The sequence below is a fragment of the Ochotona princeps genome, chromosome 2 (assembly GCF_030435755.1).
Source record: "Ochotona princeps isolate mOchPri1 chromosome 2, mOchPri1.hap1, whole genome shotgun sequence".
In the NCBI taxonomy this organism is placed as follows: Eukaryota; Metazoa; Chordata; class Mammalia; order Lagomorpha; family Ochotonidae; genus Ochotona; species Ochotona princeps.
The window spans coordinates 36,680,536-36,699,570 of NC_080833.1; the positions used below are offsets into that span (position 1 = coordinate 36,680,536).

The window sequence follows — 19,035 nt, forward strand, 5'->3', positions numbered from 1 at the left end:
GGAGCAGTTCCTACCTCCTACAGCAGTGGGAGGCTTGATGGAGATGTTTTATATATCAGACGCACTTTATAAATAGTTATTATTAATGCTCTTGTCTGGTCCTCATCTCCCGAGCCCTGCTCTGGACTGGGTGTGCAGGTTCTACCAGCAGGGAGCTCGGACCAGCAGATGAGCCACAGATATTGTGACATCATTCTGGTCCGGGTCCTTGAAAGAAAAAAAAAATCATCCTTAGTGACTGGCAGCTGTAGTTACTGGCATTGGTGCCATGTTGCCATCATTTCTGTGTTCTGAATAAGTTGTCTCTCTGGAGCCTGCAGAGGGAGAGGTGCCTTGTCAGAAGCAAGTTCCCAGTTGAGTTAGGTCTGGGTTGGAGCGGAGGAGAGGAATTTGTCAGGTACTGAAGAAGAAGGGGCGTGCCAGGCTGAGCACAGGTAGGTGGTGGAAGCAGCTGCAGCTTGCCTGGCATGGCTGGGAGCTGCAATGGAGGCATCAGGCCAGATGGAGGGCATGGGGTGGGGTGGAGCTTTGCTGGGCCAGTGGGGCATCTAGTTGCAAATCCAAGAGAGGTATCTCTGGCTTCATTTAATAAAGATGCACTATGCAGCAATAATCAAATCGATCCGAACATGACGGAACTGTGTTAACAGCAGCTGATTTTGAAGCAGTACAGGCCTGAGTTTGGTGGGGGAAGGGTGTTCCCACGGGGGACGGAAGGAGAGAACACAGTAACTTCTAAACTCTGTTTTCCTTGTCTCGCGGGAGACCTGGGACTCCTCTTGGAGCCTGCATCCATCTCCACATCCATGGAAACACGTTCATAACTTTCTCCTTTCCATCATCTCCTCCGCACCTGCAATTATGAAAAAAAGAATATAAATGCAAAAATCGCCTATAATCACTGCTGTTACCCAGGGACAAACTCTGCTAGCATTTTAGGTAGACGCTTCCAGGGTTTTTTTTTTTTCTATGCATATTTATACATTCATTACAGGAATGGCATTGCCTCACGCATGCTGTTTCGTTTCCTATCACTTCCACTCAACAACATGTTGTGGACATCAGCACATAGAGATACACATTGTTGTCTTGGGCCGTGGCCCCAAGCTCCAGGGTGGGCAATTAGGCCCTTGTTTTCTTGCTGAATGATTAGGTTTCCAATTGTTTGCTATCGGAGGCAATGCTGTGATGGACGTTCCTAAGCCTACAGCCCATATGAAGGAGATGCTTGTAGAAATAGGATTGTGGAGTAAAGATGACTCACCCTACAAAAGCTCTTGATTCCTGACCCCAGCCAGGAAGGAGAAGGACCCCTGTCCTCACCTGGAAAACATTGGCTCATCATTTATCTTCCTATGTGCTCATCAGACAGGTGAAACCATAGTGTGTTGTAGATATTTTTATTTCTTTTGGGTTAAACAGGCAGAACTTTTGTCACATAACATTTGGCTGCTTGTGTGCTTAGTGAAGCCTCTTGAGCCTGTTTTACTCAGGTGGCTTTTCATTTCCATGTTAGACCTCTCGATGTAGTAATGAATTTTTTACATTTGTGCCATTCATTTCTAATCAGTTTTGCTGTGTTACCTTCAGGGTGCATATGTATGCGGGTTTGCTGTTGGTGTATTAGCTGTGTTCAGAGTACTTTTCTATGCTGGGTGTCTCCTGTCTGCGTGTCACTCTCTGAGATGCATACTGTTGTGGCACTGTTCGTGGTGCACAACATGGGCTCCTCCCATTTAAGAGGCAGAGCTGGCTCCAAAGTCAGTCACCCCAGCCCTGGGCCCCCAGACCCTGCATCCACACACCCATCCCTCATCCCTGCTCAGAAGCCAGATTCATCACTTGCATTTGTCGAGTCCCCCGAAATGTGGACTTTTGTTCCCTCGTCCCTGCTCCTTCCCAGGCCTGCCTCTCCCCCAGTGCTTTCAGTCCTTGTAAGGGCTGCTTGCCATCCTGCTGCTCAGGCCCCAAACCTGTGCTGTTGGCGCCTTCCCTCTCCCTCCCATCTACTGATCATCCCATCAGCAAGTGCATGGATTCCACCCTCAGGCTGAGTCCTGAACCTGACTGCTTCTCAGCACCTGTTGCTGACCTGCGGAAGGCAGTGCGGCCACTAGCCTGGGCTGCTCTTCTATCCTCTGCAGTCTGCCCAGCAGCCAGAGAGAGCATCTTTCTGTTTTCAAGATTTTGATTCATGTGAAAGGCAGAGAGGAGAGAAATGGGGGCGGGAAGAGGGGCAGATGGAGATACAGAGGTCTTTTATCTGCTGGTTACTCTCTGAATGCCTGCACACTCAGTCAGGGTCTCCCTGCGAGAGGGTTAGGGTTAGGGGTCCCCGGATTTGAGCCATCACTGGCTGCCTCCCAGGGTTTGATTAGCAGGGAACTGTAATCGGAAGCGAAGCCAGACTTGAAGATAGACATTCCTGATGTGGGCAGGCAGGCATCCTGAGTGGAGTGCTTAACTGCTGTTTTTCCCTATTTTTACTTAAAAATATATCTATGTTTATTGGAAAGGCAGAGAGAAGGAGAGACAGAGAGAAGATCCACTGGTTCACTGCCCAGGTGGCCACAATAGCTGGAGCTGAGCCAATCTGAAGGCAGGAGCTTCTTCCAGGTCTCCCATGCAGGTGCAGGGTTTGGGCTATTCTCTACTGTTTTCCCAGGTGGCAAGCAGGGAGCTAGATGGGAAGTTGGCCCCCAGATCAGCTGAGACATGAACTGGCATCTATACAGGATCTCGATACTTGCAAGGTGAGGATTTAGTTACTGAGCTATCATGCTGGGTCCAAAGGTGAGCTTTTAACAACACATCATGTAGGGGGCACAGTGAGATGGTTAAATCCTCACTTTGAAAGCATCCAAGCCTTGGGAACCTACACCTGTGTGGGAGACCCAGAGGAAGCTCCTGGCTCCTGGCTTCTGATCAGCTCCGGTCACTGTGAACATTTGGGAAATGAACCAGCAGATAGAAAGTCTTTCTGTCTATCCTTCTCTCTGTAAATCTGCGTTTTCAATAAAATAAGTAAATCTCTTTTTCAAAAATCACACGTCATATCACTCCTTTGCTCAAGACCCCTTGGGGTCTCTCATCATCCCAAGGAGCCCTCTATGTAGCCCAGCCTGGTTTCCTTGCAGCTCCACACACTCTGCCTTGCTCAGCCAGCCTGGCCTTCTCACCGTCTCCACCCCCCCACCCCTGCCACCCTGCTTATGCCTCGGGGACTTTCGTCCTTGCTGTTCCTCTGCCTCAGAACTATAAGTTTCGGGCCCGGTGGCATGGCCTAGCGGCTAAAAGTTCTCACCTTGAATGCGCCAGGATCCCATATGGGCGCTGGTTCTAATCCCGGCAGCCTCACTTCCCATCCAGCTCCCTGCTTGTGGCCTGGGAAAGCAGTTGAGGACGGCCCAAAGCTTTGGGACCCTGCACCTGCGTGGGAGACCTGGAAGAGCTCCTGGCTCCTGGCTTCGGATCAGCGCAGCACTAGCCGTTGCACTCACTTGGGGAGTGAACCATCGGATGGAAAATCTCCCTCTCTGTCTCTCCTCCTCTCTGTATATCTGCTTTTCCAATAAAAATAAATAAATCTTTAAAAAAAAAAAGAACTGCAAGTTTCTTCTCGAATCTCAGCAAGCACTTTTCTGAACGTGCATCCTTCAGTAGTCTGCCTTCTCTTTCCCCTCCCTTATTTTTAAAAGACTTATTTATTTTTTCTTTCAAAGGCATAGTTACAGAGAGAGAAGGAGAGACACCAAGAGAGATCTTTCATCTGCTAGTTCACTCCCCAAATGGCCACAGTGGTCAAAGCTGAGACGATCTGAAGCCAAGAGCCAGGAGCTTCTTCTGAGTCTCTCACACGGGTGTAGGAGCCCAAGGACTTGATCCGTCTTCTGCTGCTTTCCCAGGTCATAAGCAGGGAGCTGGATCATAAGTGAGCAGCCTATGTGGGATGCTGGCGCTTGCAGGTGGAGGCTTAGCCTACTGTATACAGCACTGCCACCCTGTCCTTCCTTACTTTTCTTCCAAGCATTTACTATTCTTGTCTATTTTTATTGCATATGTTTCTGTTTGCTATTCCAGGAAGTTAGGGACTTTGATGCTTAGGGGGCAGGCATTACATGTTCATATTTAGATGAATAAGTGTAATATACAAATGAGTGTGAATGAGAGGTTTCCCGTGGATCTATCTGCTGCAGAACAGAAAAGTGTGAGAAGGTCTGTGTGGAACTTGGGGAACGGCATGGGATTTGTGTGTGCGGAGAAGATGGCTTCTGTGAACACCCTGCCAAGAACGTCTGTGTCTGTGTGTTTGTGCATGAGATAGGTGCGTTTGCCGGCAGCAGCGTGCCGGTGTGCATGCTGTGGATGTTTGGCTACCATACCTGGGTCTGTTTCTGTGAGTTCTGATGGACCTGCCACTGTCCCTGCCTTTCCCTACAGCCCCCACTCCTACATCTTTGGGATTTTGCAGGTGTAGGGTCATACTCCAAAAAAGACACTTCTGGTGGAGGCGCTCAGCCAAGGACAGTGTGGGCATAGGGACACCTGGGGCTGATGGGACATAGGGGTCAGGTGCTACTCCGAGCCATCTCTGGAGGAGGCATGTGCTGTCTGATGAACAGGATAACTTCCTTGGAGTAACGTGTGAAAGCGTGAGCTGTGAGCGATGGGGTAGCACCTGCATGGTCTGTGTGGCCTGAACATGTCTTTGATCCTTTTCGGAGCCTCAGTAGACTGACCTGCAGAGGAGGCTTGTGGCTCGTGGTTTGTTTGCACCTTGTGGGGTAATGGCTGAACAGTACTGTTCTTCCCTACAACTTTTGGGGCTTAGGCCTTGAAGGGGAACCAGCTCTGAGCTTGGCTCTAGGAGACCTCAGTGGGTGTTGCTGGAATAAACAGCACATATGTGAGCGAGCGAATGACGGTACAGGTGAGGAAGGGCCTGGGGAATCCAATGAAGAGAGGTTGGTACATTTATTTTAGTGGGAAACAAACGAAAGCCCATGCACAGCTTTTTCATTACATACATTTCCCACAAAATTCTTGGAAATGCCTTTATGACGTGCTCAACACCACGAAGCTCCTGAGTAGTAGACAACCCAGGCAGTCTGGGCATTAAACCCTGTGCTGAGACTGAATCAACACATGCATGGACAGCAAATGAGCGAGCGAATTCAGGAGCCCTCACTGACGCAGAGACAAGTAGCTTTTTGATGGGGAGGCAGAAGCTCACAATGGTGATGTGGGCCTCCAGGATCCAAATCAGATGGGTCCTCCTGGGAGAGTCTGAGGATCCTGCCTTACAGCTCCTGTCCCGCTTGTCTGCAGGTGGCGGCCACCATGCAGCACTACGGGGTCAATGGCTACTCACTGCATGCCATGAACTCACTCAGCGCCATGTACAATCTGCACCAGCAGGCGGCCCAGCAGGCCCAGCACGCCCCTGACTACAGGCCATCAGTGCACGCACTTACACTGGCTGAACGACTGGCTGGTAAGGGCGGTGGGGCTGGGACCAGGAGGCTGTGTTAGTGCAGAGAGCAGGAGGGTGGGAGGGGGCTCAGAAATTCCCAGATGTCTCAGACCTCACCTGAGCTGAGCGCTGGAGCTGCCGTTGGCCTATGAGGGATGTTCATTTGCTCCATGCCATGGAATGAGGTTGAGGGTACAGGCCTAGTCTGGAGTGTTTCAGGCCCAGGGAGGAATAAATGGCTGTGTAGACAGCATGTGAGGCTCCCTCTATCTGGGCACAGCAACCACTCAGTCCCCAAACTATTTCTGTTTCATGCATAAGGAAATTGAGGCCCCAGGAGGTTAAGTCTGGATGGGAACATGGCATTATGGCTAAACGCAGGCACTCTGGAGGTCAGACTGCAGTTGACACAGGGTCTGCCACAGTTGTCTTCCCCAAGTTTCAGTTTCCCTTTTACAAAAGGAACAATGAGCAGATTCATCCTATAGGACTGGGAGAGGGAGGTTGTTGGAGATGAAATATTCAAAGTGCTTTGCAGAGCCTGGTGCCTGAACCCAAGTTGCTATTATCCAAGGCCAAGGATAGCAGCAAGTGCCCATGGGGGAGCTGCCCCCTGTCTTTTCACTCCTGCCTCCACTGACTTACTGCCTAGTCCACTGAGAGGATTCCAGGACATAGGTGGGGAGCTTGATTTACTGGGAGGTGACACCACCAGATTGTCTTGTTCTAGGTCAAGCCTTGAACAGCTGGTAGACCCATGTGAGATCAGCCCTGTGTTCCTAGTCCTCAAGGACTTCAGAGGTCCCAGGAACCCCCGAGAGGGCCTAACAGTGTGCCACACAGGCCAGTTCAGAGCAGCAGAATTGGCTGGCATCACTATGGAGGGCTTACTGTGGACGTGAAAAAGCCACAGCATAGAGGCAGCAAGCATGAGCAGGAGCAAGGTGGCTTTTGAGGACCCTGCCTGGGAAGGCACCTACCCAACATGGAGGATATGGCCACTCCCAGGGCAAGACTGAGGGGTGAACTGGAGGCTCTGGTCACACTGTCTTGATCAGCATGGGTCAGAAGAAAGGGGGTGTTCAGTCTACCTCACTCCCCACCTCTTCAGAAGGATGGGCTAAGCTCTGGTGGGCCTTTGCATGGGGGTCAGTCATTTTTTGGGGAAGTGCAGGAGGCATGAAACGGCCCCCCTCCAATGCAGTTGATAAGAGGATGCCTCTCCTCCCAACCAGAATGGAGCTGCCTGTCCCTGCTTCCTTCCCTGTTCCAGGCACAATAGTGTGAGCTCAGGGCTTCGTCTGGGTTACATTTAGGGCTGGCTGGGGTGGAGTTTCAAGGCTTCCCTGCTTAAACTGAAGCAACAGCATCTCGGAGTCTGGGGATGCAGGGGCACCCAAGTGCTGTCAGGTGCTATGGAGGACTCGCAGGTCCCTAGGACTTGGGGGCTTCGCCTAGAGGCTGAGATGACTCAGGTTCCCTCCAGACAGGGCAGGGTTGACTTGGGTAGGATGGGAAGTTCCCACCACTGCCAGGGAAGATCAGATGAAAGAGCAGAAGCCTGGACACCGCCCTGGATTGCCACTGTCCCAAGTGACTCTCCTGTTCCGATACATGAACAGGACCACAGGATCCACGGCCCACCAGCCCCGTGTCTCTCCGAAGCCTGTACCGTTGGAACCTGGTCTCTCTGTCCTGTCCGTAGGGTGGCAGCCAGAGGGTCAAGGTGGGTGCCAACAAGGCTACTGTGAGTCTCGGGGGGGCCAGCCCATGCCAGGCTTTCTGCCCAGTAGACATAGCAGGAGGAACCATGAAGACCACCTGGGTTGAGAGAGTCACACATGGGGGACAGAAAACCAAGGGCTGGTGGAGGCTGCCCAGCAGACCTCCCTCCCCTGAGTAGATCTTGGATGCTGAGTATCATATGCTAAGGAAGCCTTCATACTGCAGACCTTAAGGGCCATGGGGCAGCAGCACCTTGTGATGCGAGTGTGATCTGACATGCAGGCTCAGAGTGTCTTACAGCTTATGAGACTTTAAGAATCTTAGGGCCATGCCCACCTGCCATCCTTCTTGCCAAATCAGGGACATGCCCAAGAGCCGTTCCAGAGCTCAGTTAGATCTCACTCTGCAGGCCCAGCAGCGGAGGGTGAGTTGGAGAGGCCTTGATAATCCTGTCACACAGAGACGGGATGCATGATTTCCAAGAATGCAAAGCCAGGGCTGGCTCCTGCAGCAGCCTTGGTGTCTGCAGAAGGTCAGGACAGGAGATGCATGGCCTATTTCCCATAATTAAATGGGCCCCCTCTCCTTGCCCTCCAACGGCTGTACATTTCAAGACATCATCTTGGAGGCCCGCTATGGTTCCCAGCACCGCAAGCAACGGCGCAGCCGCACAGCATTCACGGCCCAGCAGCTCGAGGCCCTGGAAAAGACATTCCAGAAGACACACTACCCAGACGTGGTGATGCGTGAGAGGCTGGCCATGTGTACAAACCTGCCCGAGGCCCGGGTGCAGGTAGGGCTCAGCTCCCCATTTCCCAGGAGGAAGCATATCCTCTCCCAGTGGCAAGGGGCATTGCTCTCTCCATCTGTGCCATCAAGGATACAGGGGTGGGGGCGGCATTCTCAGTAATCCTCTCCCACAGCACTCTGGGCCTGCACACCTGCTCCTCCCCACCTTTGGCTGCTCTGCTCCCACCCCTCATCTCCAGGTGTGGTTCAAGAACCGCAGGGCTAAATTCCGGAAGAAGCAGCGCAGCCTGCAGAAGGAGCAGCTCCAGAAACAGAAGGATGCCGAGGGCTCCCACGGTGAAGGCAAGGCCCAGACTCCTCCCCCAGACCCGCAGCTGGAGACCGAGCAGCCCCCCAGCCTGCCCAGTGGCGATCCCCCTGCTGAGCTGCACCTGAGCCTTTCCGAGCAGTCGGCCAGTGAGTCGGCCCCCGAGGACCAGCTGGACCAGGTGGAGGAGCCCCGGGCAGTGGTGGCAACCGAGGATTCCAAAGTGGAGAAGAACCCGGGGGCTGAGAACAAGGGGCTGGGCTGCAAAAGGGGCAGCCCCAAGGCAGGTGAGGCTAAGGGGATGCTGAAGGTCAGTGCAGGGACAGGGACCTGGGCCCGCTGTGTGGGCCAGGGCAGGGGTTTAGTTGACAACTGGCACACAGGGGACACGGCCGACTAGAGAGGATTTGCTGGGGCAGACCCATGCCTGGTGTTCACCCTGTTGTTGCTGAATCTCAGAGAAGTAGGTTCCTCAGGGTGCTGGGAGAGGGATGGGCTGGCAGGGAAGGGGCACTTTGGGAATCCAGGGCAAACCTTATGTGTTAATCATTTGGAAGAAGCCCAGTAGTTCCACGAACAGTACACACTATGCATATGCTTTACTTGTGCAGACTCAGAGTCCCACCCAGAGAAATGTCATTCCTCCGCCCCCGCCACTAAGCCCTAGAGTTGGAGGGATGGGAGCTGTGGACAGGAGAGGGGACAGGCAGGTGACAGCCCTTGCAAAGAAAATACACTCAAGAACTCAGACACAGGTCCCCTGGCCCCGGATTCTGGATGAGGCTAAGGGATGCTGAGTTGGGGTGGTCAGGAAGGCAGCCAAAGTCCTTCCGGTCCACAGTACCTCGGGTCCCTCCTGGCCTCTCGGTCCCCTCCTCCTGAGCCCTTGGTGTTTGCTTCTCTGCTTGCAGATTCTCCAGGCAGCCTAGCCATAGCGCCTACAGCTCCGGGGGGCGGCCTCCTGGGTCCCTCCCACTCGTACTCCTCGTCTCCGCTGAGCCTCTTCCGCCTACAGGAGCAGTTCCGCCAGCACATGGCTGCCACTAACAACCTAGTGCACTACTCGTCTTTCGAAGTGGGGGGCCCTGCCCCCGCTGCTGCTGCCGCCGCCGCCGCTGCCGCCGTGCCCTACCTGGGCGTCAACATGGCCCCGCTAGGCTCACTGCACTGCCAGTCCTACTACCAGTCGCTGTCAGCAGCAGCTGCTGCCCACCAGGGTGTGTGGGGGTCCCCGCTGCTGCCTGCGCCCCCTGCAGGCCTGGCGCCTGCCTCGGCTGCCCTGAACAGTAAAACCACGAGCATCGAGAACCTGCGGCTCCGAGCCAAGCAGCATGCCGCCTCACTGGGACTGGACACGCTGCCCAACTGACTGACTGGCCGCCGCCAATCCAGCCGGGGGTCTTGGGTGCCCCTCCCTCCCAGCCCCGTGGTTTGCCCGAAGGCTCTCAGGGAGTTCACTGTTGGGAGCCCAGGGACTTCTGCTCTCTGTCCCACCCTGCCCTGAGCCTGGATCCCCAGCCTGGAGGTGAGACCCACTTACCCTCTGCATGGCCCTGCCTGGACCCAGGGAGGTGATGAGAGGCCAGGGATGTCCCCAGCTTTCCTCTCCCTGGCTAGACCCCCACCTCGGATCTGCCTCCTCCCTCCCACCCTCCCATCCCCCTAGTAAGTGGATGTGTGGAATGTGAGATATAAATATAAATATATAAAGCTCTATTTTCAGGCGCCCGCCTGCCCCAGGACCCCACCTGACTCCATGGTCCCTGCCCCTCAGCTGGCTTGTTCCATTCTCTCTCTCTTGCTCTCTCTCACTGTGCCTGTCCCCTCGTTGCCTTCTCCCCACCTGTTCTGGACTCTCCATCCGCCCCCCTCCAATTTTCTTCCGTGTCTCAGACCCTGCCCTGAGTTTTTCTTTGGGGCTGGGGGAGTTGTGGGTTTTTACGTTGTAGTCGTCTTGTTTCTTCCTGTGCCCTTTGCCTTCTTCCTCTGGCTTCTCCCTTGCCTGCCCATCTCCTCTGCTACCTGCACCCTTTCTGGGCAGCTACTCTGTTCCATGTGCCCAGGGGCCATGAGCCCCTTGCTAGACATGCTGGAGGCAGGAGGTGGCACAGGTCCCTAGCACCCTGCCCCCACCCCCAGACCACATCTCTGGAAAGGGGTTTGAGATGTGAAACCTTAGCTTGGAGGTCCCAGTTTCTGTGAATGAGCAGAAGTAGTGTGGAGGCAGGTCAGGCCAAGGTGGGTGGTCGGATGGTCAGCACCCTTGCAGCGCTGGCCCTAGGCTTTGTCGTGGTTTTAGGTGAGGCTGAGTCCCACTTCTCCTGGCGGGAGGAGATTGGGAGCAGGAGAGGGGATCCTGTTAACGAAAACAGGGCTGGCATGCCCACAGCCTCATGCCCTGGCATTCCAGGGTTCGTCTGAGCCAGGAACAGAAGTGAGACCCCATCACAGCTGGGCAGCCTCCCCAGCTGCCGTTGGTGTCAGAGCTACCTGTTGAAGTGAGGGCTCCTGTCTGTCGGCCACTGGCTTGGAAAAGCATGCTCCAGTTTATGGCTAGGAGACTCAGTTGAGTCAAGTCCCTTTCAGAGCTGTGTGGTCTTGGGTAAGGCTGTGCTTCCCTGGGCCTAATTCCCCACGGGGGTTAGATGGCCTGAATGGTTCTGTTTGGCTCTCCAGCCTGCGTTCTGTACTCACAACCTTGCAGGAGAGAAGTCTGTAGTTAAGCCAGCAAAGAAGGTTCTTGGAGCAAGTGCTGTACACACAGGCCTTGCTGGGGCACTGCCTCAGTTTCCCAGGAAATGTAATGGCTCTTGTCTACTTCAGACAACTTGGTTTGGTCCTTTTTTCTGGAGTTCCACTGCTAGCCCTTGGAGTTACCCCATTTCCACACCTTTGCATGGTTTCAGAGGGTTTGGGTGCAGGGAAGAGAATGACTGGGGCAGATTCCTGGTCATGGTCTCCCCACTGAACCCCTCCCTCCTGCTTAGAGAAGCCGATTTGCAACCTGCAGTGGAGCTGCTTACAGCTTGCCTCTCCTTGCAGAAGGTGCCCAGGCAGGCATGGCTTGCAGAGCAGTTGATGCCCTCAGTCCCTGGACATCAGGCTGGGACTGGGGCAGATGGAGAAGGCTCTGGAAAGAAAACAAATGAAACATCAGAAAGTATTTCCACAAAGTGGCTAAGGTCAGACTGGATGGTGGGGCAAGGAGCGCTGACTTCAGCAGATGTGTGGGGTGGGCAGAACCCAGGCACAAGGTCCTCACCCCAAGGGGCAAGCACCAAATGGACAGTGCAGAGTTTATGAACAAGAGGTGTCTGGCTGCTGGAGCTTGGGGTTGGGAAGGGGCACTCAGCAGGCACCGGAGCATCAGAGATGAGACATAGTGCTGGGAGATTGGAAAAGACTCTGGCAGAGACAGAAGGGGTCTGAGCTTGGGTAGGGTTCTGGGGCCCATGGCCCATAGACAGTCCTTGGAGGTCAACTCTGGAAATGGCGTTTCTGAAATGAAAAAGTCTCACCTGGACAAGGCAATGAAGTTGAACATTTGCCCATCCCTGGGTGTGTGTAATCTTAGAATTCAACAGTCCTGGGTATGCCCACATCCTCCAGGAAGTCTGCTCTGACCTCCTGAGGTGCAAGGCCACGCTGGAACTAGGCCTACCTGAGGCTCAGCCAGTTCCCTTCAGATCTTTAAAGCTCCTCCCACTTTGCTCACCCCAACCACGGGACCAGGGAAGACAGGGAGGGTCCATGTGGTCCTTTACCCCTGGGTGGTCTCAGGCCAGTTCACGACACCAGCCTCAGGGACAGGCAGGACCTGGAGAGCAAGAAAGGACATGCATGGAAGTGGCCCTGTGTGCATTCTGGTGGAACCTGAGGGCATGGGCTTATGTACCTGGCTCGTTATACCTGGCACTAAACCTGGAACCCCTCTCCCAGACCTGCCGGCCACTCCAGGCTCAAGCTGTCCCTTCCTCCTGCCTCTTTCCTTTTCCAATCCAAAGTCTCCCTCTGTTGCCTCATTCCTACCCAGAGAATGACCAGGGCCTGGGCCCCCGCCTCTGTCCTGGGGCTGGCGGGCTGTATGGACTGCTTCCCAAGCCGGCTGTTTTGTGCCCATTTGTGCTTAGAAGTCGTGCCAGCCTGTGACAGAAACACTGTGTACTGTATTTATTTATTCTGTTAGTTGAAATAACTGGACTCTCAGCTCCTTCCTTGCCCTGCCCCAGCGTAGTGCAGCATGACACTGTCCCATGTATCTGTCCGTCCGTTGGCTCTGCTTTCTGTGATGTTGTGACCTGTTCTTTGTCCTACTTGGCTAATAAAAAAGAACCCAGCAGCACAGTCCTCAGTCTGTGTTCATTCTCAGAGATGCCCGCTGTGGACCAGGCAGGCTGAGGCTCAAGGTCTGTCCACTGTATCTCCCACATCAATGGGCAGGGTGGTAATTGACCATTTCGCTAGCCTTGTGGTGCTCTCCATCAGCAACCTGGGGTGGTTGTGGTGGTGGATGGGGAGGGTGGTCTGTTCAGCACAGCCTGGGACAGGAGACGTGGCAAAGCCAGGGCCAGAGGGGAATGACAGGGATGTTGGTTCAGGTCTAACACCAGTGGGGGCATAAGGAGGGAGAGTGGAGCATTGCAGAAGGAGGGAACTCTTTGTCCTTAGAGGTGAGCAAGTAGATGAAGAAGGGTTTTTGACTGCAATGAGACCGATGTGTGCACACACTATCCTAAGTATGTATGAGGCTGTGGGAACCGTGGGCCACCAGCCCCTGTGGGTGCATGTACACACACACACATATACACACACACACACACACTCACACATGCCAGTGAGCCTCGGAGACTACAGAAAAAAAGCATGCCACTCAGCTCTTGCTGTGCAATCTGCTGCATTTCAAGAAAAAGGACAGCTCCCGGGAGCTCCTTGCCCAGGCACCCCAGCAAGCCTGAGGCAACAGCATGGAGGAGTGTGTAGGGAGTTGCCTGCCAGGCTGCGAGTGTGCAGGGAGCTGTCTGCCAGGCTGCCTGGGGTAGGCCCCAGGCCCTGGGAGACGCATTCCTGTCTGCTAGGGAGGTGGGAGCTAAGGATTAGGGTGGGAAGCAACCCCCTTCACCTTGCCTTCCGCCTCCCTGGGCGGAGACAACAGCTCAAATGTCGATTCCAGCCTCCACTGCTGCCTGCCTGCCCTGCGCCACCCCTGGACCCCCTGAGCTCCCTGCACACCCAAGTGCCTTCTTTGAATTTCAGTCCTCAGGGACACGCCTTCTGAGACTGGAGGGTAACTGGGAAAGTCAAATCCGTGATTCACCATGCACTGACTGAGCACCTGCTGTATACCCTGGCCCTTGAAACACAGAAACAAGGAAAGAAAGTGTGGACCCCCCTCTCAGACACCTGTGACACAGGGTAATTTGGGGTTCACAACCCAGAGTGGCAGGAGTACCGGACAGGGTCCCTAGCTAAGGTGAGGTCAGATAGGCCCTGTGGGTGGGAGGCTTTAGACCCAAGTCCTATTGGTCCAGGGCTTACTGGGAGTGGCACCAGAGAAACGACACTTTGGCAGAGCACAGCACAAAGGGAGCAGCAGTTGGCCAGAGGCCCTCTTGGGGCAGGGAATGGCTGTCAGCAGAGAAAATGGACCCAGGCTTGGACTCAAACCCCGGGACCAGGGCTGTGGGGGCATGCAGGCTATTCCTGGCAGAAAAGTCAGATGGCCGGATCTGAGCAACACCTAACTCCCATCCCAGCATACCCACCTGTGAAGGGGTTCATGAAAAGGAGCTAGAGTCAAAAGAGCTCAGCAAGGAGGCCATTGTCCTATCCAGGGAACGGAGGTGCCATTGGTCTGAGATAGGGGAAGGAAGAAGGGAGAAGAGATGGATGGGATGGAGGAAAGATTTAGGAGGTACAATCACCATGGCAACTGCAGGATAGAAAGGGAGGAAGGTTTGGCACCAGGGTGGGTGGATGGGGACCCTTGCCTTGGGAGAGCATCGCAGAAAGCTCTGAGGTGCAAGTGAATCTTACCTGCTGCTTGGAGGGGCTTCCTGTTTCAGGGAGGAGGTGAGTAGGCCTCTGCCGCTGATGGACAAACATTCCCATTGCTCTTTCCTGGCACTGGCACCACACCAGTCAGAGGCCACCTACCCCTCAAACAAGCCTGAGAGACAAGTGCTATTTTGCATTTTGCAGTGAGGGAACTTGGGCACAGAGCAGACCAATAACTTGTGAAGGACCAAAAGCTAGTAACAGGCCAGCCCAGGGATGCACCTGGCTTACCTAGGACCCACAGTTTGCTCTCAGTGGTCAGTGAGTGGACTTGGGGCAACATTGAGCAGGACGCGGAAAGAGGTCTGCTGGGGGCCCTCTTGGGTCAGTTTCCTCTTCTAGTGGGTGGGATTCATTAACCCTTGTATTCTGTTGTCCCTGGATGCCCAGCTGATGTAGAGAAGCTGCATTGAGGGAGCCCACAAATGGAGTGGTTAGGAGCCCAGAGCGCAGTTGATGTCCCTGGAGGGTAAGATGGGAAAGGTGGGGGACTCCTGAAACCCTTCTCCAAGTCCCCCCTTTTTAGGCCTTGGTCTTGGTGTTCTTTCACTGCAGGGATTTGGTCCTTTAAGGCCTTCATGGAGGGGCACCAGCCCAGAGGGCCTGGGGGAGAGAAGTCCCACTTTCTTCCCACTGACTGGCCCTGGGCCTGTGCCCCTACCCCCAGTCTCTCTTTCCTTCTGCTCCTGAGAAAGCCGATTAGGAGGCGGCCTTCTGCCCGCCCCCTTGACAAGTTTGTCTGAACTCCCAACAAAGGCTCTCAGAGGGCTGTGAGGGAGGGCTCTGCCAGGAACCTGACACCACTGGCCCAGGGTCACCCAGCAGCCCAGGGGCCCGCTCCTGGGCTCTCCCCGTAAGGCAGGCGGGAATGTACCTCTGAGGAGACACCTGGCCCCAGGAAGGCCTGGGCCAGTGTATGGGACCTCCTCACCTGGGAACCTAGCAATAGGGAAGGCGGGGCAGTACCCAGGAGGGCAGGTGGGCATATGTGTGGGTGCACACGGACGCATGCACTCACACAACGGCTACAGTCAGCATCCACGTGCCTGCATACATGCTCCTCTCTCCTGCTGGCTTCTGCATGGAAACCACACACTGTCTCCCTACCCCTCCTATTCAGGTACACCCCTCTGCCACCCTGTAACAGACTCAGACTCAGACACCAGCCTGGGTGTGTTGCCCAGACACTCTGTGCCTGTCCCACTCCAAGCCATGTTTTCTTCCTTGTGCATGTGCTCCTCTAGGCAGCCTGGCCAAGGCTCAGAGACAGGTCCCCAAGTCATACGGCCGTACTGCTTCTTGCTTAGTGGGAACACAGCTCAAACACCCATACCACAGTCTGGTGCCCGTCCTGCCCACCTCTGTGAACCCTTACGCCCCTTCAAGCCCACCTTGAGCCTACACCCTCACAATTTCCTCCCTCCAGAGCCACCTTTGTGGGCCTGTGACCCTCTGCAGCCTCATATTCCGATGCTGTCATCTGGACCTTACTTGTTCCACAAGGGCTCTTGCATGTCCCCGGGGCACCCAACCCCACATGTCAAATAGCCAGTCTCTGGTGTCTCCAGAAAGCCCTTTGCTGCTCTTCCTGATCTTCCTCCAGCTGGGGCCTCCCTTTCCCTGGCTCTGCACAGCTGAGTGTGATAGATGTGGGCACAATGTTGGCATACTATCTTCTACAGACCACCTCCTGGGTGTCCTCCCCTAGAAGGCAGGCTGATGGGAATGCCTCTGTCAAGACCCATTTTCTGGGCCCGGCGGCGTGGCCTAGCATCTAAAGTCCTCGCCTTGAACACGCCGGGATCCCATATGGGCACTGGTTCTAATCCCAGCTGCTCCACCTACCATCCAGCTCCCTGCTTGTGGCCTGGGAAAGCAGTTGAGGATGGCCCAATGCTTTGGGATCCTGTACCGCATGGGAGACCTGGAGGAAGTTCCTGGCTCCTGGCTCCAGATCGGCAGAGCGCCAGCTGTTGTGGTTACTTGGGAAGTGAATCATCGGACAGAAGATCTTCCTCTCTGTTTCTCCTCCTCTCTGTATATCTAACCTTGTAATAAAAAAATAAATAAATCTTAAAAAAAGACTCATTTTCTTTTAATTTGCTGAAAAGGCAGCGTTACACAGAGAGAAAGAGAGCAAGAGAGAGAGAAAGACTCTTCTTCCCCTTAGTTCACTGCCCCAAGTAGCCACAATGGGTGTGGCTGGGCCAGGTTGAAGTCAGGAGCCAGGAGCTTCTTCTGAGTGTCTTACGTGGGTGCTGGGGTCCCAAATGCTTGATCCATCTTCGGTTCCTTTCCCAGGTGCTTTAGCAGGGAGCTGGATCAGAAGTGGAGCATCTAGGAATCAAACAGATGCCCACACGGGCCAGTGCCACAGTGCCAGCCCCCATGAGGATTCTTTGTGAGCAGAGTTGGAAAGCACCAGCACAGGATTTGCCATTTGGATGGATGTTTGGCCTGGTCATTAAGTCACCAGTCAGGATGCCCACCACACTGGAGTGCCTGGGTTCAATTCCTGGCTTTAACTTCTCATTACAGCTAATGTGCACCCTGAGAGGTAGGATGGCTCAGCAGCTGGATCCCTGCATCCACGCAGGGCACCTAGGTGATTTTCCACTTTTGGCTTTAGTCTGGCCCAGTCTGGTGGATGCCGGCATCTGGGGAGGAAGCTATGGATGCAAGCTGTGTCTGTCACCTGTCTGGTACTCTCAGTCTGATTCTCTGAAAATATTTTCAAAATCTTGGCATTGAGCAAGTGCTCAATAAATGCTTGTTATTCTGGATGATACTAAACTACTGCATGTACTGGCAATCATAAATAAACTCAGCCCTCTGAGCGCCAACCCTGTGTCATGGGTAAAGAGTGATTCTCAATCAGTGGCACACAAGAGTAGTGTAGTGCAGGTGGGTGATACTGCAGGGCTCTGACCTCACAGCGTGCACAGCTGGCAGAAGAGGAAGCTGAGGCTGGGAGGCAGCAGGGACCCAGCTAGACTATCAACTCATCAGAGGTCAGCCTGGAGTTCAGAGTGGGACCAGGGCAGGCTCAGACAGAGCACTGGCTCTTTGTGGGTCACTTAAGGAGCTCTGGGAACCTGTTTCATCATCTGTAAAATGGGGGGATCTCTGCATACCCCCAAGCTTGTGGGAATCTAGCTAATAATGGCAAAGAAGGATTAAGCTGCTGCTGCTGCTGCTACGGACTCTGTTGCCACTGTCTGGGCCCCTCGGATTCCCCTCCCTGTTCCAGGCCAAGGCAGCGCTCGCCCAGGCCTCCAGCTGCGGGAAAAGCACCTCCTCCGCTTGGGATCCTTTCCAAAGGGTGTCTGGGGATTTCGTAAAGCCCTTTGAACAACACAGGCCACAGGAGCAATATTTCCTCCTGGGGGCCGGCCGCCAGTGGTTCCTTTATCCTGGCAGCCAGGCCTGAAGAACTGTTCTTGGAAAGAGCTTGTGTGGGGCGTGTGTGGGTGCATGTCAGCGTGAGCACGGGTACACAAAGCAGCTCTTTGTTGCTGTCCCCACCTGAGCCGGCTGTCACACCTGCAAGCCTGGGTCTTACAGAGGGTGCCCAACCCAATCGCAGTCTTTCACACCCCATGCACTGGGCAGCTTGGAGGGAGGAGCACATTCTTTCTGACCTTAAAGTTATCCTAGCAGGGCAGCACTGTGACCCAGGTTACGCTACTGCTTGTGACGCCAGCATTCAAGATCCAACTTCTCCCTTTCTGTTCACCTTGCCAATGTGCCCCCTGGGAAGGTAGCAGATGGTGGCCTAAGTGCTTGAGGACCCTGTCACCGACATAGGAGACTTGAATGAGATTCCAGATTCCTGGCTTTGGTTTGGCTCAGTCCTGGTTGTTGCAGGCACTTGAGGTTTGAATCACTTTCTCTCTTTTCTCTATTATTCTGCTGTTTAAGTAAATAATAAATTTGGAGGGGAGAACTTCAGGAAATAAGGAAGAATCCAGGCTAGCAGAGGTTGTTGCTGGCCTGCTGGGGCAAGATGAAGGGGCGTCCATTCTCCTAGAAATGGCAGGACCTGCCTTAGGCACCGAGGCCACTCCCTAGCAGGAGGCAGAGCCTACGAGGTCTGAAAGGCTTGCCTGCTTCCATCTGTCTTTGAGATGCCACCTAAGGAAAGACTATGGAGCTAACCAACCCCAACCTGCCTCCCAGACTGTGGGTCACCCTCTGGGGCTTCTATAGTATTAGTTGGGATTGGACTTGGACAACTTCTGACCTTGACTTATGACCTCTAGACTGTTGAATAGAAACTACTGCTGTTTAGGCAGGTCCTGTTGCACCTGCCTCCTCAGCCACTTCTCCCTGTGGCTCCTGCAGAGCCCAGGGCAGTATGCTGAGGACAGGGCAGAGGGGGCGGAGCAGGGATGTTGCTCCTCCTGTGGATGTCTGGGGATTCTCTCCTTCATCCTCCAGGCAGCCCAGGAGTCCCCAACATATGACTCATTCACACACCAAAGAGGCAGTGGAGAACTCATTGAGCTCTGGGCTAGCTGCTCTGATCTCACTGCTGGAAAGCTGAAGTCTGTAATCCAGGAGCTTCCTCTCAGGCCAGAGTCTGTTCACACCATACTGGGCACGCTGCCAGAGTAGACTGGGTGATACCTCCACTATCACTGTGCCCTCTCCCATCCGTCTTCATTCCTACTGACCCTTCCTCACAGGGAAAGCCTCTTCACCCTTCAGAACCCATTCATATGCC

The 19,035-nt window shown here is 54.3% G+C and overlaps 1 protein-coding gene across 1 annotated transcript; it reads left to right on the top strand.

Annotated features, from left to right (window-relative positions):
- The first annotated feature begins 5,331 nt into the window (after positions 1–5,331).
- On the top strand, positions 5,332–9,997 carry DMBX1 (diencephalon/mesencephalon homeobox 1). The gene is made up of 4 exons (XM_004599425.3): positions 5,332–5,494; positions 7,813–7,991; positions 8,188–8,542; positions 9,167–9,997. The coding sequence occupies exons 1-4, from the start codon at positions 5,341–5,343 to the stop codon at positions 9,622–9,624; spliced, it is 1,146 nt and encodes a 381-aa protein (XP_004599482.2). The 5' UTR covers positions 5,332–5,340; the 3' UTR covers positions 9,625–9,997.
- The last annotated feature ends 9,038 nt before the right edge of the window (positions 9,998–19,035 follow it).